This window comes from Hemiscyllium ocellatum, chromosome 26, assembly GCF_020745735.1.
Source record: "Hemiscyllium ocellatum isolate sHemOce1 chromosome 26, sHemOce1.pat.X.cur, whole genome shotgun sequence".
Lineage (NCBI taxonomy): Eukaryota > Metazoa > Chordata > Chondrichthyes > Orectolobiformes > Hemiscylliidae > Hemiscyllium > Hemiscyllium ocellatum.
The window spans coordinates 18413401-18437782 of NC_083426.1; the positions used below are offsets into that span (position 1 = coordinate 18413401).

At 39.0% G+C, this 24382-nt stretch overlaps 1 protein-coding gene across 2 annotated transcripts in view; it reads left to right on the forward strand.

The window, feature by feature from the left end:
* Window positions 1-24382, forward strand: part of rassf5 (Ras association domain family member 5) — a 121656-nt gene that overhangs the window by 43334 nt on the left and 53940 nt on the right. Inside the window, exon 1 of one of the 2 annotated variants that reach the window (XM_060845095.1) lies at window positions 7250-7764. The exons of the other annotated variant lie outside the window; for it this stretch is intronic. Coding sequence (XP_060701078.1) covers window positions 7666-7764 — 99 coding nt within the window. The 5' untranslated portion in view covers window positions 7250-7665. Of the gene's footprint in view, window positions 1-7249; window positions 7765-24382 lie in introns of those variants that run through there. 2 annotated transcript variants of the gene reach the window in all.

Genomic DNA, 24382 nt, shown 5'->3' on the forward strand with positions numbered 1-24382 from the left:
TAAATAGGGCAGAAGTTCTGCAGTCAACATGCCTACAGCAAAGCGAAATACTCTATGCTAGAAATCTGTAATAAAATGATAGCATGCTGGAGAAGCTCAACAGATCTGACAGCATCTATAGAGGGAGAACCAGAGTTTGTTTTGTCTTCACTGAAGAAGACTCATGGAGAAGAGTCATGGCAGACTCAAAATGTCAACTGTTTCACTACACAGATACTTCCAGACTTGCTGAGTTCTTCCAACACTTTCTGTCAATATAATCAAACAATTTAGATATAGCAGCAGAAACTTTAGAAAAATTGTTCTCCTTGCATTGTTTTTTTTTTGTGTATACTGAAGTTATTTAGAGCAACATACTTGCAACCAAGATAGTTTTTGTTAAACAACTGTACTGGCACAGAAAATTGATTTTTACAGTGACGTGAGAAGTTCATTATTTCAGATTAGATTAGACTTACAGTGTGGAAACAGGCCCTTCGGCCCAACAAGTCCACACCGACCCACCGAAGCGCAACCCACCCATACCCCTACATTTACCCCTTACCTAACACTACGGACAATTTAGCTTGGCCAATTCACCTGACCCGCACATCTTTGGACTGTGGGAGGAAACCGGAGCACCCGGAGGAAACCCACGCAGACACGGGGAGAACGTGCAAACTCCACACAGATTTTAGTTAAATATTTTGAAAAAAAAAATTTGGCTTTTTTTAAACTTTGTTTCTCTTTATTTTCATCATTCTTCCTCTTTCTGTTTATTTTGCATTCAGTGCCTGATTTAACATTGAGTTAAATATTCTCATTGTCAATCCCCTGTTGAGACTCATTAACATTCAATTTGGTTAAACAGTCACTTGCCCTGTTCACACAGCTCCTGGATCCCAGGCAGAGGGCCCCATGTCATCTTGGCTCTATATACAGAAAGATCCAGTGGAAAAATGCTTCTAAGTTTATGGGCAAGCTCCAGTCCAATAATTGGCTATGTTCATTTGCTAATCATCAAAGCCAAAATTCAGCCTTTTGTATTACTTATGCAAAACGCATTGAGCACCAGTATATTTTATGTAAGTGGAAGTTTATAATGTTGCAATATTCTTTTATTCTTATAAATAATAATTACTTTTAGATAAACCAACTGCTCATCCCTTTTCCTGAAGCAGTTGACTTGGTTCCATACTTGCCAAAGGGCCTTCAGAAATTTTCCTACGTAACAATTAACCACTTTATATCTTTAATGGTATCTTTATAAGGCTAGGTGATAGCATGAGCCTGATACTATTGTGACTCATCGTTTAAGTATATATTTTCAGCACAGATAGCTGAATGGCAAATAGCAGTGAAAATTACTAATTCTTATTGCTTTCTCACTAATGAAATGTATCTTGAGATTTGTCCACACAGTCTGAAGATCATGAGGCAGGAACTCTTTATTCCTCTGGCATCATCTTATTACAATCATAAAGGGAAATTAAGGTTAAACAAAGTATTTACGTGGAATTAAGCCGTTTGGTTTACATTGGCCTAAAGATTCTGTTTTTCTGTCTGTTCCTTCACCCCATCAGCCTTCTTTCCCCAAAAGACACCCTTTTTTCCAGAGATGGTCTGTTCACCTGTTCCAGCTGGCTATCCCTCACTCTCGCCACCTGGTGGTGGATGTCCTTGCACAACTGCTTGCACTCTCCAGCACAGTGCCCTTGCTGCCTTTTGCTGTAGATTGGAGATTCCATTACACTAAGGCTGTGAAGTGAAATAGCATTAATAATGACAACTGAATGATAGATGAAGATTGCCTTTTGGAATTTTTTGGCATGAATGGATCAACTGTTCAATTGAGAAGTTCTGTTGTTCGTGTGACTAATTGTAGGTCCATAATTATTGTAAAGATGTAAAGTGTTTATCTTTCAGAAACAATGTTTTAATATTTTGATTTTAATTCAGGTAAGACCACGAGACTGTTGAGCAGAAGTAGATAATTTGGCCCATTGAGTCTGCTCTGCCATTCATTGAGGTCATAGTTGATCTGAATCCCCAAATTTGCTTTCCTATTTTATCCATATAAGCTTTGGTTCAATTGTTTATTAAGAATCTGCCTATCTCAGCTTTGCATATACTCAACAACCCAGCCTTGGCAGCCTTCTGCGATAAAGAACTTAATAGATTTATTATCCACTAAGGAAAAACTTTTTCTTCATCTTTGTTTCTAAACTTTGATCCCTTACTCTGAGATTATGCTATCAGTTTCTAGGCTGTCCCACAAGAAGCAACCTTTACACATCAACCCTGTCAAGCCCCATAAGAATCTTGTACATTTAAAGAAAGTCTCTTCTCATTCTTCTAAACTCCAATGAGCACACACCCAATCTATTCAACCTCTCCTCATAAGAAAATCTCTCCATATCCAGAATCAAATGAGTGGACCCTCTTTGAATTACTTCCATCTGTTAAGTTTTTGTCCCTTCACCGAACCTGTCTATATCCTTCTGTAGACTCACTATATGCCTTCCCACCATTGCTTTTTTTGGTCATCTGTGAACTTGGCAATTGTACATTCATTTCTGTCAACCAATTCATTAACATATCTTGTAAATTATGAGTAGGATGAGTACATTCTGTCCTATGGTAGAGGTTACATGATGCACCAAGCCAAGAAGGTGATTTGTACATGATAGAATTTTAGTCCGTTTTTTCATAATAAAAAAAACTTGAATTTTTAACTGTGAGTTGTCTAACCTACCATCCTTGCACATTATTGTTCCTGTACATTAGCAGAACTGTTTGTTATTCTAGATTGTCCCACTTTTTGTTTTGTTAGTCTCTGCATGCATGGCACATATTTGGGTTGTTGACCTTTTCCGCTAATAGATTCTGATTGGAATGATGTGCATTCTGAGCTTTCACCTTGTTTCTCATTTAGCCTCATGTTTTATATCTGGAATTGCAGAGATGTTCATGCTAGCATTGGTATTGGGCTGTCTGATCTAATTTGTCCTCTTTAGGTGAACATCATTCTTCAGAGCCTGAACTTCATCTTCAAGAGTTTTATTTTTGGAATTTCACAAAGCTGATAATCTTGTAGGAAGCACCAGTGTTTATCTAGCACTACATTTTTGTTTGCACTCGTTCTGCTGTCTACTTAAGAGTAGATACAACTTTCTCTTAGAGCAAGTTGGCAATTTTAAATCTAAGGCGTAAATTGAATTTTCTGAATCTTTAGCATCTTTCAGGTCCATCTTTTGATTTGTCAGCATCATCACCATGGGTGGCATGATGGCACAGTGGTTAGCACTGCTGCCTCACAGCGCCAGAGACCCGGGTTCAATTCCCGCCTCAGGCGACTGACTGTGTGAAGTTTGCACGTTCTCCCCGTGTCTGCGTGGGTTTCCTCCGGGTGCTCCAGTTTCCTCCCACATTCCAAAGATGTGCAGGTCAGGTGAATTGGTGAATTGGCCATGCTAAATTGCCCGTAGTATTAGGTAAGGGGTAAATATGAGGGTATGGGTGGGTTGCGCTTCGGCGGGTCAGTGTGGACTTGTTGGGCTGAAGGGCCTGTTTCCACACTGTAAGTAATCTAATCTAATCTAATCATCTGACACTTCTGTGGCAATTGTCTCTTTTTGGTTTTATAGGCATTTTTAATCTTCATTCTAACTAATCACTTGCACTAAAAATGATTTAGTTTCTTGCAGTTAAAATTTTCCCAATGGTTAACATGTTTTCTGCATCTTACATAATTATCCATGCAATATTTATAACTTGATCTTGCAGCTGGCTCTTCTATGAATACTTGTTGTTTTTCTTCAAATTATTGAATTTGATGTCTAAGTTGTTTTTCAACATCGTGGACAGGACTGAGCTGCATATCAAAATAATTGATAGGACTAGACTGCTTCTCCCTATTATGAAAAGACTTAAACCTGTTTGTTCTCCATTGTATGTGCCATAGCTGATGTACTGAAGCTCGGAACTTCTACACATGCTTATAACTGCCTGGAGAGTCAGATTCTCTTCTCTTCTCTTAGCAGTTGTGTTGTAATGGTTCTGCTGTTTTTAGGTTCATCTGTTTTATTGGGCAAATTCACAGGATTCTTCAGCTATGTTAATACAGTCATGTTCATACCAATGAACTCGCCTGAGCTTTAATATCGAACAGATACCATTCACAAGTTTCTTCATTTGGGATTCAAAGCATGCATTCAATGCTTCAAAATTTCTGCAGTCTTTTTTTTTCCTGTTCTTTTGGGATTTAAGTTGGAATAAGGACTTTCACAATCTCTCCCCAGCAGAAATGAGAGTTTGGTTAATCATAGTTACTGTGCTTATTAATTAAATCTGTTGCAACCACATATTTATATCATTGATTTGAGTGATATTTAGTGTAGCTTTTCAGTTGATTAAAATTCCTATAGATGCAATTATCTCAATGTAGAATGTTGGTTTTATCAGTTCTCAAGTTAATCAGTTTTCTTTTGGTTACTTTCAAATAATGTTTGCCTGGAATGTTTGGATCCTTGGTACAACAGTGCAGAGAAAACAGCAAGTTGTTCAGCCTGAGTAATTTATTTTTGTAACTATTTGACAATACATTTTTAATTATTTAATTTATGATGAAACACCGTACTGCATTGATGTACCAGTGAAAAGACAATTTGTTTTGTTAAGCTAATAAGAAATTATGCAATCAATTCCTCAAGAAACAGAATAACTAATGACACAAAGAAACTTAGTATTCAGCACCTGTGGAGAATGAAGACTTCATCCATCCTTGTCCCAGATCAGTTTTGCTTTGCTGCAGTCCAACTGGTTCCACTAAGTTGGCACCTAATTCGTGAATGTTTCTAATCAAATAATTGCAACTTTTAAACCTAAACCAGTGCTTTTCTATTTTGGGACTAGAATGTTGCTAAGGCCCTGGGCTGGAGTGGAATTGGAGATTGCTTGTTAGAGCAGGGAAGAACTGTTTAATCAAAGTGTTTTCAGGTGAAAAGCACCTAACTTCCTGTTGGTCCTTTTTAGGACAGGATTATAAGATTAAACAATTTGCCCAGGCCCTCTGTTAAAAGAAATTACGAACTTTACAGGGACCTTTCAACTGCTAGCCTTGGTTAGAGCTCAACAGCAGCTATTGTTCTATCAGAGACCATAAGCCCAGTTTTTGCAAACCAAAGTTTCAGCTCTGTAAACTGTTTTTAACTGCACCCAGTGTATTTTTAATTAATTAAATTAATCGATTAATCCCAGTCTATAGAAACTTTTTATTATATTGCAACCTTGGTTGAACTCCTGAGGCAAGCTGCCCATAAATACCTTACAGGTTAGTCATACATCATACTGAATCATTTATGAAATCAGAGTGGTGCTATCTTACCATTGGTATATTGAATTGCCTTGAGATATTGAAGATTTCAAAAAACTCAAGATTTTGTTTCACATTTTTTTGGAAATACTATAATTGTATTTAAGTCCCCTCCCCAACCATTAATACCAAATGTGCATCTCCCTAATACACCTACAAAAATTGATCTATAGCTTCCAAGTTGTTTTCATTTTTTTCCCCAACTCTCTTTCATTTCCAACTTTCATTTCCAACTCTCTGCTTTTCAAGACATTGACACTATAGTACTATAGGTGTTGGGTTCCATTTGATCACTTATTTAAATAACACTCGATAGATGTTATGTAATCATCCATAAATTCATAGCAACCAAGCTGCATTCTCTATCATAAACTAAAATCCACAAGTGTCCTGCCAGCAGAGGTCACTTCCCTCTCCATTGCCCAAAAAGTTTCAGCCTAATTATAGCATCTGGCAGATAACTCCATACAAACTCGGATTCAAAAATAGTTATGATAGTTCGGATGTGAGATCTGAACTCCTTGAACCAAAGATTAATATAATATTCAGATCACTGATTATGTACTGCTAGCCTTTGGCTCCGAGTCACACTCTACTTTACTTTGATTTCTAAGGAAGATGCTGTGGGTTCATGTCCGGGACCAAAGATTTGGTCATATAAACAAAAGAGATTTGGTCATATCTCTGTTGATATTTCAGTGCAGTATTGAGGAATTGCTGCATCCTTGAGGGCGAGATGATTATCTAAGTGTGACCGGTGAAATAAGGAGTTCTGTGGTCTCCTGACGAACATTTATCCCTCAGAGAAACTAAGGCCAGGACAAAAGTGACTGCTCTTCAAATGTATTTAATTAGATGTAAAGTGCTTGGCAATTCCTGACAACATGAAAGATGCCCTATAAATTTCATTGCATTTGTTCTGGTTCAGCTTTAAAAAATGCATTAAAATGGAATTTAATGGAGCTATGATCCTAAAAGTTAAGAATGTAACATAAGAACACGAATAGGTGAGGTAGCATCCCCAACCTGCTCAGCTCAAGACTAATCTAGATTTTAACTTTGATTGAATTCATTCTCAGTTTGAGTACTTGAGGTATTTCAGAGGGAGTAACTATAACTGGATTTGCTGACAAAACCATTTTCAGTAACCCCAAAAGTACCTTCCTTTGACAGTTTTTCATTTTGATTGCTTTGATTGAACTTTACATTGGGAGATACAAAGGAAATATTCTGAAAAGGCTACTACGTTAAGGAATTTTGGAAAAAGAAAAATTTTGTGGTATCATGTTATTACATTTTGACTGCTACTCAGTTGAATGCAGATTGTATTTACATTGTAAAGATGCAGTGTACTTTTATTAACTTAAAACATCCAGTGTCCCTGTCAGTGATGCAACATACATTATTGTGTCATGTGTGGAGATTTTGCAAGACTTTTAATCCTATTAACCAAACCTGTTAAAAGCATTACAAGCTTGTATTCACATTCTGCAATGAAAAATCAATTACATTATATGTTAAATGATGTGACATAATGGATTTAGGTATTTAAGTGTACAAGGAATTAAAAATATACATTGAATTGAAATAATGAAATAAATTATTGATTGTTATAACATGGAATAGAATTAAAACTGAGTATTTAAATGTTTAGCCATTAAAAAGGTGATGGCTGCTGACAAATACGATACCATTTGCATTTTCTTGAATTTCATGACACTTAAAATGGCTGTAATAAATCAACACGTATATTTGAATTTTGTATTTTAAATCTTTCAGGAGGAAGTGGCTTTGCTTTGTTGAAACACATAGAAGTAGAAGGCAGGAAGGAGCTGACCTCACTCAGCTTGTGTATGCATGCAGATAGCTGATTAGCCACAGATGGTGTGCAGCACAGCAGCCAACAGCTCCAGAGCTAGACTGTCAACTACACCATGTTAAACCGGCTGCCAGCAATGACTTTTTATATGGCAGTGGAAGATAGATACACAGCCCATATGTAAATAAGAAATTTGGTGACAGAAGCGAAGAGGTAAAGTGCATAGAGGATTACGTTGTTAAACATTAACAACAACTGAAGTAAAAACAAACAGCTGCAGCTGATCCAGGAATAGCGAAGACTCTGCATGTGTGTTGTATGATGCCCTTTTCCTGCCTCACGCAAGGCAACTCCTGTCTGCATTGGGAAATCGCAGTACAGTGGTCCTGTGTTTAAAGCTGTCGGATCTGTTAAATAGCACACTAAGTCCTCCAGGATATTCTAATGATTTTTGAACACCAAATTAAGTCATTGGGTGACGTGGAATACCAGTATGAGCAGTGGATATTGCAGCCTAGATGAAGATTTAGACTATTTCTTTACCGCTAAGACTTCATTCTTTAGGAAACCTCAGAACAAGCATTTAGAAAAGGTAACATTTTTAATTTACAATGAAATTAAGTGCTGTATTGACTTTGAAGTTGATAATTCCATCCTTTGCCTCAAAAGATTTTTGCAGTTATAGCAACCAATTTAATTATATAATACACAAAATTGTTATTAGTGTTGAAAGAAAGCTAACAACCACAACTGTTTGACAGTAACTAACTTCACCTGGATCAGAAATTGTTCTGCTTTAATCAACATTTTACAAAATTGGACGGTGAAAATTTGCAGATTTTTGGAATTCAGATTGCCGACTGGATGCAACAGCATCAATCAGTCTACTTATAAGAATTTATTCCACATGCTTTCAAATCATTTGAAGTATTTTTATCATAACACTGGGCAGCAGGTACAATTCAATTTTTTTTAATAAACCTGAAGCAAGATGTGAGCAAATGAATATACTAAGAAATAATTAGCTTTTCAACTTATTTATTAAAAATGAAGGAAAACCTTGTGTTAGATAGTGGCGTTCGTGATCTACAGGTGTCCCAAATTCACTTTAAGTCTGTAATTTAAGGTGTAGTTTTTGTAATGTAGAGAATATTGTCGAGTAGGAAATGCAGCAGCTAATTTTAAACAGAACAAGATCCAAGAAATGTAATAATGACCAACTAATTCTATTTTTGTGTGATTTAAGTAATAAATATATTGGCCAGGACTTTGCAAGATTCCCCCGTTCTTCAAAATCAAATTTTCTTTGTCCTCCTGGAACAGCAGATTGGGCCTCTGCTGTATTTTAAGACTACCGTCTCTGATAGTGCAATATGGCTTCTTGCTGCACTGGAGTTATCAGCCTATACTTCTTTGCTTGAGTTTCTTGAGTGGGATATTCTGACTTTGAGGCGAGATTGTGGTCACTGAGCCATGTTTGATTTTTTGTTTGAAAACCTATTTGGAGATTAATTAAAACTTTAAGAAACTTTTTAAAGATTTAGCGATTTGATTTCAAATACTGATTGCATTCAATACTGCTCATACTAGCATAATAAACTTCATAGTGTTTTTTTGGATAAATACTTTGGCCTTTTAACAGGTCACTCTTTGCATATTTTGATTGTAAAAATGTTCAATATCCACCATCAAATCTAATGTTGCCATTTTTCTGGGAAAGAAATGTAAAATTCTTGAAATTAAGTGCAGCTTATTAGCTTCAGTAAACTATTGATGAAGGCGCCTTCAAGTTTTTTTTTTGAAAAAAAACCCACTGGATTATGTTAAACACCGGAAAATTACCTATAACTGTATTGAGACTGGTTTAATTTTCCATGGTTCTTTCTCTAGCAAAGTAAAATGTGTTGAATATCTTCAACATAAAGTGTTTGTAAAAGTAATAATGATTCCACAACTACTTAATTAGAGATCTACTGAGTAATGGTGTCAAGATGAACGGCAGATTACGGCTTGCAATTTCTTGTGTCCTATTTTTTGTAAACTCTGATGATTTTGTACAAAAACAGATACTAATGTGAGCATCTAGATAAACACTTGCAATGTGGGTGATATAATTTTTCCCATTTGAAAAATGACTTTTTTTTTTTGCTTTGCTTTTCTGTGTTTCCTTCCCAGCAATAATCTTGGGGCTGCATTTCTAATGTGCTTTATATCATGTCAAAGAACTTTATTTGAAACTGGCTATTAGTATGAATATTCAAAGCAGAAGGTTAACACGTAAATGATGCTGAAAAGTCAAACTAAGATTGGAACATTCGAGACTTCTAATATAAGAATTTTTTAAAAATGCTCTGTATGACATTTCAACTCCTACATCGTCAGACCTAAATAGCTCATTATCCTTTTGTGCTTCAGTAGTGAGATTACCAACTAGAATCCAAACAGATAGTCATTAAAAAGTATGGTTGAAGCATTATTAACATTATTCAAAGTTCTGTGGTCTCCTTTTCAATGAACATTTAAGTATTGGTCACCTACTCATGTTGAAGTCATAAAGTTGTCCTTTGTGCAGTCAGTGAATCTTTTGTGCTTTCCATAGCCCTATTGACTAATGTCCTGTAGGGAAGGAAATCTGCCATCCTGATCCAGTCAGGATGACATGTGACTCCAAATCCTCTGGGCAATTAGGAGTAGGCAATAAACACTAGCCTACCAGAGAAGCCTTCATAATGTTAATTAATTTTCAAATCGATTGAATTCATGGAGACCCTAAGGTATACATCTATTATCTGTGCAAATGTTGCAGAAATCTAATTCATGGTTCAGGTGTCATACTGCATTATTTTTAGTTTGAGGATTTAAGAATTTACTGTAGAAAATAGGAACAATGCAATTGATGCATCTTGAAACCTATTACACTTAACCTATCGCAGTCATGCTACTTTAAGAGGTTAACCGTTAGAAAGGTAGGATGTTATTAAGAAAGAAGGCATTACTCATCTGTAAGCATTATGTCTGAAAAGATTACAGTAATGCCAGGCCAGAGGCAGTTAAAGCTAACTTAAAGTATTCAACAAACCCTAAGGGCCAGGTTAAGAATAGCATCTAATAGGCTAGTCATCATGAAGATGGGTGGAGTTTAAGGTTCTCTGGTTTCAGTTTAGCTGTGTTTCTTGGGAGAGGAATGTATCGCAGCTTGAAGTTGAGAGAGTGCTGAAGCAAATAAATGGTTTCAGGCAGCACAGGTTTTTCTGTTAGCAGTTTCCAAACCGTGCATAGAAGTCCCAAGGAGTATTGATTGTCTTCCATGGCAAAAGGTTAGGGATGTATAGAATCTCGGGGAGCCATTAATGGTTTTTTGCAGCTCAGGGAGTCTAAGGAAGTCCATGAGCATTATTTGCTTATTGTTATTGGAAAGGATTGTAACCTGAAGAAATTTAGCTGCAGTGAAATAAGCTTTTAGATAAAAGTTTTTAAAATTGTGCTGTTAGTTAGATGCTTTGGGAGCACTCTTGGAGTCCTGGTGAACTTCTCTTTTGAAAGATTGAATTACAAAGCCATGAGCAGTCATTGAAGCAGTCCAAGTGAGGCTTTGAGGGCTTTCTAAGATTAATCTTTGAAAATGATGAATTGGAAATACACTTAGAGTCATAGAGATATATAGCACGGTAATAGGCCCTTCGGTCCAATTCGTCCATGCCAACCAGATATCCTAACCCAATCTAGTCTCACCTACCAGCATCTGGCCCATATCCCTCCAAACCCTTCCTATTCATATCCATCCAGATGCCTGTTAAGTGTTGCAATTATACTAGCCTCCACCACTTCCTCTGGCAGCTCATTCCATATGCCTACCCCCCTCTGTGAAAAGGTTGCCCCTTCGGTCTCTTTTATGTCTTTCCCCTCTTGCCCTAAACCTATGCCCTCTAGTTCTGTACTCCCCCACCCCAAGAAAAAAACTTTGTCTATTTATTCTATCCATGTCCATCATGATTTTATAAACCTCTATAAAGTCACCCCTCAGCCACCGACGCTGCAAGGAAAACAGCCCTAGCCTATTAAACCTCTCCCGTTAGCTCAAATCCTCCAACCCTAGCAACATCCTTGTAAATATTTTCTGAACCCTTTCAAGTTTCACAGCATCTTTCCAATAGGAAGAGACCAGAATTGCACGCGATATATAAGCCATGCCCAAAACGTCGAATTTCCTGTTCCTTGGATGCTGCCTGACCTGCTGCGCTTTAACCAGCAACACATTTTCAGCTCTGATCTCCAGCATCTGCAGACCTCACTTTTTACTCATATTCCAACAGTGGCCTAACCAATGTCCTGTACAGTTGCAACATGACCTCCCAACCCCTGTACTCAATACTCTGACCAATAAAGGAAAGCATACCAAACGCCGCCTTATATGGTATACCTATATAATCATTATTGCTTATGTTTGTTTTGTTCAATTTTGTTTAAATTTGCCATGGAATCCTGGCACTTACTTACTTTTGTGCTTGATTCTTCCACACCTTAGTCATTCAGCATGGAAACAAACTCTTTAGTCCAACCAGTTCATGCCAACCATGTTCCCAACTAAACTAGTCCTACTTGCCTACATTTGGCCCATTTCCCTCCAATTCATGAACTTATTCAAATGTCTTTTAAATGTTGCAACTGTATCTGCATTTGCCACTTTCTCTGGCAGTTCATTCCACATACTGTCTGTGTAAAAAGGTTGCCTGTTAGGTCATTTTTAAATCTTTTTCCTTTCACCTCAAAAATACACTCCTAGTTTTGAACTCCTTGACCCTTGGGAAATGATGCATGCTATTCACCCTATCCATGTTTCTCCTGATCTTATAAATATCCAAAAGGTTACACCTCAACCATTATATTTAATAGATTGCAACTCTCAAACTAGATTATAACAATAATCCAGTTTGCCCAATATTCTTATAACTGAGAGCATAATTTGCTAGTTTTGTTTGGGATTGCAAGACAAGGAATAGGTTTACTGGACTGAGAAATCTTTTTCATTTAAATTTTAAAAGTTGGGTGGGCATGAACATTTTAGTATTTCTTCAGCATTAGATTTTTGCATGCTATTCATTCTGCCTTTGAACTTTCAACTGATTCAGATAATACTTTGGCCAGTCCTCTGAATATCAAGTGAACTTTCAGTTTGTGATATCCATTTTTATCATTGTTCATTGGAAGATGCCTGTCACAACATCCTGTCATTTTGTCTCGTGAAAAACAGCCATTAAATTATCAGAACAATGCTTAAATCAGATGTAGAAATTATTTTCGCGTCCATCTCTAGAGCTTTTTCTGTAATCATTACTAATCAAAGGTTTCTTAATCAAGTGAAATTGTACACGCACTTATGCCAGCAGTTTTGTTTCATTAAAGTGTTTTGGAAGCTGTGTTTCCAGGTTTATGCTCTGAGGTGACTGTGGCAGGCCATTTTTACAAGTCAAGCAATGAGAAAATTGCATTTTTTGTTGAAACAGATACGATTGAAACAACGTAGGCATCCATCCTGCTATATCTGTGGTGAGGTTTTTTGTTGATTCTAACTGCTCCTGCTTGGAAGCTGTCAGACCATGCCTTCCTCTCTATATTATGCATCATCTGTATGCAAAATGAATTTATCTTTGTTTGAAGGTTTCCTCTTTAAACAGAAATTTTGAACATTGAGTTGGCCTTACATCCACACATGCAAGGCTATATCTTTTACAGCAGCCAAAGTAGAATGAAACTGATTTAAAATAAATAAGTTGGTATAAAGCATGCACAATAGACCAATAATATAGAAGTTGCGTCTTCTGTAATTTTATCTGCAAATACTGCTTCGATCATCTTTTACTGATCATAAGTGTGTTTAAAATATCTGATTTATTTAAAAATTGATATGAGTATTATAACTTGGTTAATTTAGTGCAGGGAGGCTTTTGCATCTCCGTGCATATTCTTCAAGAGGGCCATAATATTCTGCTGTTAGACCACCATTTCATTTCAACATTGCAAATATTCTTTGAATGTTAGAAAATGTTACTCTTATCTGTTTGAATGCAAAATGAAAGGCAGCCGTAAAGGTCATATTACAAGGATTCATTTAGTAACAGAAGCATTAGCAAGGCTAATTAACATTTTTATTGCTTGTGGAATTCTCTTTACACAGCACAAAATATCCATAATCTGCAAAAAGAATGCAAGTTCAAAGTGAGAATCCATGATTTTTTAAATTATTGTAGTTCAAACAAAATTAATATTTTGAAAAATGTATGCTGAAAATTTCATGTAGGTTTATTAATATGCCTTCAAGAAGTCAATGAGGGTAAAATATTGATGAATACCTTTTTGTTCATAAAAGTTATATTCATCTATAATAAAGCTGTTCTTCAATCACTGAAGTAATAGTTCAGGTTTGCATGCAGTAGTCAGGAATAATTTAATATGCACAGATTACTTCATGGCTTTATTGATTGATAGATTTAATTTCATCTGGTGTTGCCTCCTTTTCTGTATTTTATAAAACAGAGTGCCATTGGGTGAGCAGTAATCTTTTGAATTTGTGAAATACTGTAAACAGTCAGATTATAGAAAATTAATTTGGAATATACTGATTTCATTGTCCTTCATGATGTTGCTACATATCAGTAATGGATTGTGACATTGTTTAATATAACCAAAATAAATATTTCAATCGCAAGTTTCACATTCTTTTTTTAGGAAATGTAGTGAATAGTGCCAAGACGAACGTGCCAAACCTGCAAATGTAAAATCAAAAGCACTACCACTTGATCTCCTAAAGTACATCAGTTCATTTTTAATAGAATACAAAATGGTTTCATCTTCATGATCTGGAATGGCAGTTATTTTCCTGCATAAGCTTAATTCGTTAGTTCATGTGGTGGACTGCACATAAGTTTCGAATGAGCTGTAAGGCACGTACTTCATGGTGGTGCAACAATATTTAATACAATATTTTGTGGTTGTATTATTCTTGGTTTTCAGATTATTCCAATGATATACTGATGCTAGTTGATGTATGGTACCACAGCAACTATTTCAGTGACTGACGTTCATATAACAGTTACTGAAACAACAATTCTACCACAACGTTCAGTTGAGTACGACCGGAAGTTGGATTATTTCAGCAGTATCTTTTAGCTGTTTGACATAAACTGTTTTGAGATAATCAATCTTGTCCAGTCTCTAACTTTGTAGTTATTGTCCCCTTCTTATATATAAATTTCTTTGCCTTTCTGTCACTATTTTAATAGAATATACTAATTAACAGGTTGAGTATCAGCAAAAGAAATTCTTCATTTCTAATTAGCTTAACTGTACTTAAAGCAATTATGATGATGACAAAAAAGTTGGAAACATTGGCTGAATTTTACCAAACATTGGCATTGTCAATTTTGGGGAATTGTATCGAGTGTTTCTCTCTGTGAACTATAACTAGCTAACTGTCTCAATTCTCTACTGCTGACCTTATCATGTATGCACCATTCCTCCATGGCACTGCGCTGGCACTATCGTGAGATCACCAGCAGCGGAAGTATTCTCCACTGCTGGGACCATCCTGGAATTTGGCTACAGGTGCACACTTAAAGTCCAGCTGTTCACCCAGTCATTTGCTGAAATCACAAATAGCTCTTCATATAGTTGTATGAAAACAGTAAAGGAAAACTTTTAAGGATGCTTGGGTGGCAAGATAGAAGCTCTAGGGTGTAGGTTTGCTCGCTGATCTGTAGGTTTGATATTCAGATGTTTCATTACCTGGCCAAGTAACAACAGTGGCAACCTCCAAGTGAAGCAAAGCTGTTGTTTCCTGCTTTCTATTTATATGTAACATATAAATAGAAAGCAGGAGACAACAGCTTCACTTCACTTGGAGGTTGCCACTGATGATGTTATCTAGTCGGGTAATGAAACATCTAGATATCAAACCTACAGCTCAGCGAGCAAACCTACACCCTAAACCTTAACCTGAACTACAAACCTTCACAAACCTTGCAAAAGATAGAAGCTCATTTGTAGATGTATTGCTATGTTACATCAACTACAGTCTGACTGTGTCATAGTAACTGCAATTGCAAAAATCAAACTGCACAGACTTCTTGTCCTTAACCATGCTAGGCTTGCTTACATTTTTGCTCCCCCTCAATTTTTCTGTGCCTTTGTTGTGTAGTAACTATGGTGATGAGAACCCCTGCTGTAGCACTCTGTATTACCCTCTTAGCAAAGCATCATGTAGTTATTGATGTGGAACTTTGTATGTTGAAAACATGAACTTTCATTGAATAAGGTGAAAAACAAACAAAAATGCTGTATTTGCTTCTGGGAACAAACGGGGGCTGTTTGCCTTTCAAGGAACCTCAGGTTAGCAGTGAATGAATGATCACTGCACCTAATTCACATCTGTTCGAAACTGTTCTCAATTAAACCCTGTCTTGCCTTGTTGTGCTGCTCTGCAATGCTGAAGATGATATTTCTTCTATCCATGTCCTCTTTGTCTCTAGATGATAGCCTTTCAGCACCTATTGCATTGCGTTTTTGCCCGATTCATTTGTGCTAGGATTATGTGACACACTCTGCCAGGACCATACTGCATGGTTTCCCAGGCCAATCCAAGCATCAGAACCTCATCTGCAGGAAGCCTATTGTCATAGTCCAGGTGGAGGATTGGGTTGCATAATATTTAGGCGGAAGTGGGTACTGCAGATGCTGGAAATTAGAATCTAGAGTAGTGCTGCAATTGATTTTCCTGCTCCTTGGATGCTGCCTGACAAACTGTGTTCTTTTCCTGCATTATATTTACGCTTGGCCTCAATCTTGGGTGTGCATGATGGTGTCTTCAGCCAGTGTTGTAGCGGATAGCTCTGGTCTCCCAATAACCTTCCTTGAAAGGCATCCTGCCCTTAAAACGGACCCCACCACCAGAGATCTATTTCCCTCCCCTCCCCTATCAGCGTTTCAAAAAGACCACTCCCTCCGTGACTCCCTCGTCAGGTCCACACCCCCCACCAACCCAACCTCCACTCCCAGCACCTTCCCCTGCAACCGCAAGAAATGCAAAACTTGCGCTTACATCTCCCCCCTTACTTCCCTCCAAGGCCCCAAGGGATCCTTCCAAATCTGCCACAAATTCACCTGCACCTCCACGCACATCATTTACTGCATCTGCTGCACCCGATGTGGCCTCCTCTATATTGGGTAGACAGGCCGCCTACTTGCGGAACGTTTCAGGGAACACCTCTGGGACACCACGGACCAACCCAACCCAACCACCCCGTGGCTCAACACTTCAACTCCCCCTCCCACTTCACCAAGGACATGCAGGTCCTTGGACTTTTCCATCGCCAGACCATAGCAACACGACGGCTGGAGGAAGAGTGCCTCATCTTCCGCCTAGGAACCCTCCAAACACAAGGGATGAACCTAGATTTCTCCAGTTTCCTCATTTTTCCCCCCCCCCTCCCCACCTTGTCTCAGTCAAATCTCTCGAACTCAGCACCGCCTTCCTAACCTGCAATCTTCTTCCTGACCTCTCTGCACCCACCCCCACTCTGGCCTACCATCCTCACCTTGACCTCCTTCCACCTATCGCATTTCCAACGCCTCTCCCCCAAGTCCCTCCTCCCTACCTTTTATCTTAGCCTGCTGGACACATTTTCCTCATTCCTGAAGAAGGGCTCATGCCCGAAATGTCGACTCTCCTGCTCCTTGGATGCTGCCTGACCTGCTGCGCTTTTCCAGCAACACATTTTCTGCCCTTGAAATGAAGGAGGAAGAGTTCTCAAGAATACAGACATACCTGGTGCAGACTTCTAACATGTGGTACCAATAATCAAAGAAGAGATGTACATTCATGGAATGGAACCCTTTTTCTGCTGATTAATTCAGCCAAATTATGATTTGGTGCACTCAACATGAAGTATGTACAGTTTAAAATGCCCTGCACTGAGGGTGGCAAAACCCACTCCTCAGGATTGAGCACTGACCTTGTCACTAGGAAATGAGATGAAGTGGTGTGATGTAGCGCAAACGATCTGTAACAACCTTGCTATTATTGAGGATTGAGAGATCCCAATCAGGTCCCCAGTACATCCTTGGAAGCATTCAGTTGTTCTATAAATTAGCCATCTGTCCCTTTGACAGCCACAGGGATAGGATGACCACCCACCCCTTAAGGTACAGCTCCTGCTTCAGCCATTAACATAGTTTTGTGATGATGTCCTGGGACATCCTCGGTCTGTGGCAGCATTGCACCTTTCCCATTCTGAGAAAATGGTATAATGAACAATGGACTCTGGGCTTCCTCCTCCTAGAGAGTGCCGTTAGCTGTAGAAATTTCAGGTGGAGGTTGTTTGGGCAGCCACAGGAAGTTGCTGCTGATCCTGGGCTTGCTGACACATTTGCTCCCATTCAATTTTTCTGCGTCTTTGTTGTGCAACAGTCATGGTGACAAGAATCCCTGCTATAGCCGAATCCATTGACATGGGTGTCGCCGGTTACAGCAACGTTTATTGCCCTTGAGAAGGTGTTGGTGAGCTGCTTTCCTGAACCACTGCAGTCCATGTTCTGTAGGTTGACCCACAATGCTATGAGGGAGGGAATGCCAGGCCTTTGACCCAGCCATGGTAATACATTTCTAAGCCAGGATAGTAAGTGCCTTAGAGGTGATTTGGTCAAGGTTCCAATGAAACTGTGGACAATATTGTAAACAGAACAGGTTCCCCCATAATTGAGGCATCCGCATTCACCATACACAACTCTCTGCTTACAATCCTCAAGGCAGTGGGACATGGAGTATCTCGAAGGAGTGCAATGGAATCCCTTTCCAGGATATTGGTGAGGCCACTTTTGGAATTCTGCATGCAATTCTGGTCTCCCTGCTATAAGAAGGATGTTGTGAAACTTGGGTTCAAAAAAGATTTACAGGGATGTTGCCAGGTTGGAGGGAGAAGCTGTATAGGCTGGGACTGATTTCCCTAAAGCTTGAGGGGTGACCTTAGAGGTTTACAAAATCATGAGGGGCATGGATAGTATAAATAGATAAGTTCTTTTCCCTGGTGTGGGGGAGTCCAAAATTGGAGCACAGATTTAAAGTGTGAGGGGAAAGATTTAAAAGTGACCCAAGGCAACTTTCTCATGCAGAAGGCCGTGTGTGTATGGAATGAGCTGCCATTTTACAACATTTGAAAGGCATTTGGATGGGCATATGAATAGGAAGGGTTTCAAAGGATATGAACTAAATGCTGCCAAATGGGACTAAATTTATTTAGGAATCTGGTCAGCATGAACAAGTTCAACTGAAGGGTCTATTTCCTTGCTATACATCTCCATGACTCTGTCACTTCTGACATAGTGGGCCTGCTTCTGATGTATACAATACATGTACACATGCTGCACCCATACAGTATAAGAGAATTGTTGAAATCTTGCCACCCATCACATATCCACATCATCCAAAAAAGGTAGTATTGTACAAAACAATGTTACTGAATATTTGCAGTTCACGGTGAGAAAAGATTTGCTCCATGCAGTTATGCAACTAATGATACTGTGAATTGTGACCCACAAAAGTGACACTTCTAAGGTGATTACTTCTGTTTCATAGAGATGTCAAATCAATCTGTTCTGATTAGTGACATGGTCAAGATTGCTTGTGACCAGGATTTGTATCCCACATAGTTGATCATAGTACACAGTTCACATGTATGACTCTGTGATCAAGATGTGGAGAAGCTGGTGTTGGACTGGGGTTGACAAAGTCAAAAATCACACAACACCAAGTTATAGTCCAGCAGGTTTAATTGAAAATCTAAGCTTTTGGAGCTCCCGCTCCTTCCTAAGGCAATTGTGAGAGAGGATACATCGGATACAGACTTTATCCGAAAAAGATCAAAGGATCATATAACTTATGGAAATGTATTGAACAATTCTACATGGTTGTTAAGTCTTTAATCATTTAGAATGGAGGTGCATATTTTGACTGATTTAATACTTAAATCCCAGAATTTCTTTCAAGCCCACACCTAAAGTCCATTGCCTGACCTGAGGTAGCCCTTTATTCTGATAAAACCTGAAGTTATCTTGGGGCAGTGACTTGAAAGAAATTTTGGGATTTACATATTAATCAATCAAAGCCTGCACCTCCATTCTAACTGATTAAAGACTAAAAAGCCATCTAGGTTTGTTCAGTGAATTTGCATAAGTTGTATGACCCTTTGATCTTTTACTTATAAATTCTGTGCCTGATGTAATCTCTCTCCCTAGCTGCCTAAGGAAGGAGCAGAGGCTCCAAAAGCCTGCGGTTTCAAATAAACGTGTTGGACTATTACCCGGTGTTGTGTGATTTCTGACTCTGTGATCAAGGACGTTTGAACCTACACTGTGCAAGTGACTGATAAATGCAAGAGCGCTTTTGAAGAGCCTCACATCGCTCACAAGGGAGCCTCTGTGCTGACAGAAAAAAAGCACTTGCATCACCCACTCCTGGAATGGTAGCAGTCTTTTTCCATTTCCATTGTATATTTGCGATTCAGATAAGAATGAAATGTACACAAGTCACTCCTTACCATATGTCACAAGCTCAGTTTGGTAATCCCAGAGGACATTCCAAAATTTCAGGTTTCCTTCTTCCTTGCACATCATCAATACTGAACTTCCACATGTTTCCACTCAACTGTTCCATTTAAGTCTTCATCTCCTAACATTACGCCCTGAGCTCTGGATTTGTCATGTAGCCATGCTACCATCGTTATGCACTATGCCCTATTGAAGCAGGGTGGCTGTGGCTGATTCCCGAAAGGTGGGTGATGGCTCATTGACAATGTTCCCCATCACAATCACTGGCCCTTCTGCATTTCAGCATAATGTCTTCAAACCCCACAATTTACTTCCCAAACCTCCTTTTTACAGTGGTGGCCCCTAATAAGCCCCTTGACCTTCAGAGTGAATTCCCTAACTCCCAACTTGGAATGATAGCCCCAACTGAGTTACCAGGCCCCTGACTAATTTCTGTGCTACTGTCTGCCTGACTTACTGTGAGTCCCCAGACTATTTGCGCTGGACTGAAAGACTCATGCGGCACACTCCCTGGACACGATATGAAACCCCTGACCCAGATTACAATCACCCCAACAACTGACTGTCTGTCTGTATCAAAGCCCCTGGATTGAGACTGGATGATACCCTTGACTGACTGTTTTGATATCTCTTGGCTGATGATAGTTGTCCTTGTTTAACCAAGGACTACACATTCTTAGACTTTGAGACATTGTCATTTTGCTGCGGCACAAACAGCTGTGAAAGGTTGCTGGAGTTTATTGTACGTGGGACAGTGCTGCAGCAACATATCCACCCTCTTGACTGATCATTGCTGACAGTGGTGACGAGCTGTCTGGCTTTGTGTCTGTGCTAAAAGGCAAGGCAGACATGCTGTGAGCCTTTCAGTTCAGCATGAGGCAGAAAAATGCAAAACTACCAGACAGAAATGCTGTGCGCATCCCAGTATGCACAGAATGAGTAAGTACTAAGAAAGCAAGTGAAAAGCCCCAGCATGCATTCTGCTCTGCTGCACACAGTGGGTACCTGTCCCTGCATCCTTAGCAGCCTACCAGCAGCATTACAATAAAAGGTGTCAGTGTGGTCCATAGTGCAGAATTCTTGTGATTAACTATATTCTAAGTGAGTCAAAAAGTGTGGCGGTACAGCAGGTCAGGCAGCATCCGAGGAGAATCGATGTTTCGAGCACAAGCCCTTCATCTGGAAGCGATGAAGCGCTCATTCCTTATGCCTAGTACAAAGTACAAAGGGATCTGGGAGTGCTAGTCGAGGATTCTCTAAAGGTAAACATGCAGGTTGAGTCCGTGATTAAGAAAGCGAATGCCATGTTGTCTCTTATCTCAAGAGGGTTGGAATATAAAAGCAGAGATGTGCTACTGAGACTTTATAAAGCTCTGGTTAGGCCCCATTTGGAGTACTGTGTCCAGTTTTGGTCCCCACACCTCAGGAAGGCACTGGAACATCTCCAGCGGAGATTCACACGGATGATCCCTGGAATGGCAGGTCTAACATATGAGGAACGGCTGAGGATCCTGGGATTGTATTCGTTGGAGTTTAGAAGATTGAGGGGAGACTTAATAGAGACGTACAAGATAATACATGGCTTGGAAAGGGTGGACTCTAGGAAATTGTTTCCGTTAGGCGAGGAGACTAGGACCCGTGGACACAGCCTTAGAATTGGAGGGGGTCAATTCAGAACAGAAATGCGGAGACATTTCTTCAGCCAGAGTGGTGGGCCCTGTGGAATTCATTGCCACAGAGTGCAGTGGAGGCCGGGACGCTAAATGTCTTCAAGGCCGAGATTGATAGATTCTTGTTGTCTCGCGGAATTAAGGGCTACGGGGAGAACGCTGGTAAGTGGAGTTGAAATGCCCATCAGCCATGATTGAATGGCGGAGTGGACTCAATGGGCCGAATGGCCTTACTTCCACTCCTATGTCTTATGGTCTTATGGCCTGAAACGTCAACTTTCTTGTTCCTCGGATGCTGCCTAATCTGCTGTGCTTTTTCAGTGCCACACCTTTTGACTCTGATCTCCAGCATCTGTAATCCTCACTTTCTCTTACATTCGGAGTTAAAAATGTGTCATCACTATGTGTGAGATTGTTGCTTTGCCAGTGCCAACCTCTGTACGTAGATGGTGCAGATCATCGCTGCCTATCAAGCATTCTCTAATGGGTTGGAGACTGCTGATCAAAATGGAGGCCAGGAGGAGCAAGTGTCAAGATTCTTATCTGACCATTCAAACTTTTCTTGAAAATCTGAATTTATTTTCTTTGATGTTGAGACAGTAAGTTTTTTTCCAATCTTGCCATATCTTCCCAACTGATTATCTTCCCAACCTTGACCTTCAGAGAGTGAATTCCCCAACTCCCAACTTGGAATAATAGCCCCAACTGAGTTACTAGACCCCTGACTAATCGCTGTGCAACTGTCTGCCTGATTTACTGTGAATCCCCGGACTGTTTGCAGTTGTCCCTATTGTCCAAGACTTAGGAAAATTCCACCCATTGTTTTATTTGTAGACTGTTGAATGAGGTAAGTATTTCAAATGTAGCTTACATTGCTTTCTTTTAAATTCTTTTTAGACAAAATGCCGTACAGTCTGAAATTTATACAGGATGATGCTGGAGAGTGTACAAACTGATACCCAGCAAATTTGTTTAAATTTTGGGGCCTGGGGAGCCACCATTGTAGCTTGCATTTCAAGCTTTCAACAGTTTTCATTTTGCTGCCCATTGCAATCAGCATATTACCAGATTTCTGTCAACATTCAACATATATTTTAAATTATCAATCTTCATCTGTTGTGCTCTGAGATTATACTTAATCATTAGGAAGCAAGATAAACAAAAACTTAATTGATGTGGAACGATGCTTCTTCACTTGTTTAACTGCAGATTGGCTTATGCCCAAACAATGTTGTTGTAGACAAGGTATTCCAATTTTATGGTGATTTAATTGAATACTTAACAACATAAAACTAAGAATAGGAGTAGACAATCAGCCCCTCGAGCCTGCTCTGTCATTCATGGTTGATCTCAGTTCGGCCTCGACTCCATTTTCTGGCTGCTCTCAATAACTATTCAACTCGCCCCTAAAAAAACATCCTATCTCCTTCATAAATTTATTGAATGTCCTGGCATCAACTCTACTCTGGGGTAATGAATTCCGGAGATTCATGACTCTTGAGAGAGATTATTTTTTTCAATCTCTTTGAAAACTGCTACCCCTTACTTTGAAAGCATGATCTCTTGTTCTAGATTGCCCAGAGGGGGAAATGTCACTCTTCTATCCACATTTCTATACAATAGATTAGATAATAACCTTTCACTTCTAGAAACTGAGTTCAAATAAGATGAAAATGTCTTCTGTTCACTGTTGGGATCCTGTTTGGAATGAGTTAGTATTGTCCCAGACTAGTTTCTAGTGGATGGGGATCCACAGCTTGCAACTGAATCTGGCATTGTTTCCCTGAGAAACGTCATACAATGAATGTTGCAAGTAATTGAAAAATAGCTCATTAATTTATTTGACATTCCCCTCTTGAGTGGACATTTTTTGGGGTAAAACATTTTGAAGTCTTGGTCAATAATTTTAATGATTGAGAATAGACTGTATGCCACTCTCTTATCCCACTGGTCACAATGTCATTAATTTAAATGCTTTATCCAGTTATTAATGTGACCAATTATCTATTTTATTTATAATAGGTTTAGAATTTAAAAAGGAAATGCTGCCCATTTCTATTTGCTTTTGAGAAAATATGACTTAAAGCTCTCGCAGCTAATTTTATTCACACATTCTTGATGGCTTGCAGCAAAACCTTCTGTCCTATATTTGCTATTAATTTGTACTGCATAAAGTGGTATATTTTGTTTTATTCATTTGGAAAATGTTGGTTTCAATGGCCAGTGGTTATTACACAGCTCTAATTACCCTTGAAGGAGTTTGTCAGCTGCCTTCTTAAATCACCCACAGTGCTTGAAATAGGGAGTTGCAGGATTTTGACTGAGTGAGAGTCTATTTCCAAGTTAAAATGTTGAGTGGCTTGGAGGAGCACATTTAGGTGACTGTGTTCCCATGTATGTGGTTTCCTTTTCCTTCTAGATGGTAATGGTAGTGGGTTTGGAAGATGCATTTGTGCTGCTTTTTATGTCCAGGACATATATGAGCAATTTTCCACTTTACCTTGTACATACCAGTGTTATAGCCATACTTGAACAGTTTGTCTAGGGACACAGCAAGTTTTGGAACACAAATCTTTGGTACTATGGGCAGAATATTGTCAGGACCCATAACCTTGCATTATCTAAAGTCTTCAGCTGTTTCTTGATGTTACTTCAAGTGATTTGAATGGCTGAAGATTGACATCTGTGATAGTGTGGAATTCTGAAAGTGGCCAAGCTGGATCTTCTGCATGGCATTTCTGGCTGAAAATGGATTCAAACGCTTCAATTTTGTCTTTTGCACAATTGGGTTCCCCCATCATTAAGGATATGAATATTTGCAGATCCTCCTCCTCCTCCTCCTCCTCCTCCTCCTCCAGTGAATTGTTTTAATTACCCACTACAATTCACAACTAGATGTGGCAGGACTGAAGAGCTTAGAGCTGATTCATCATTTGTTGAATC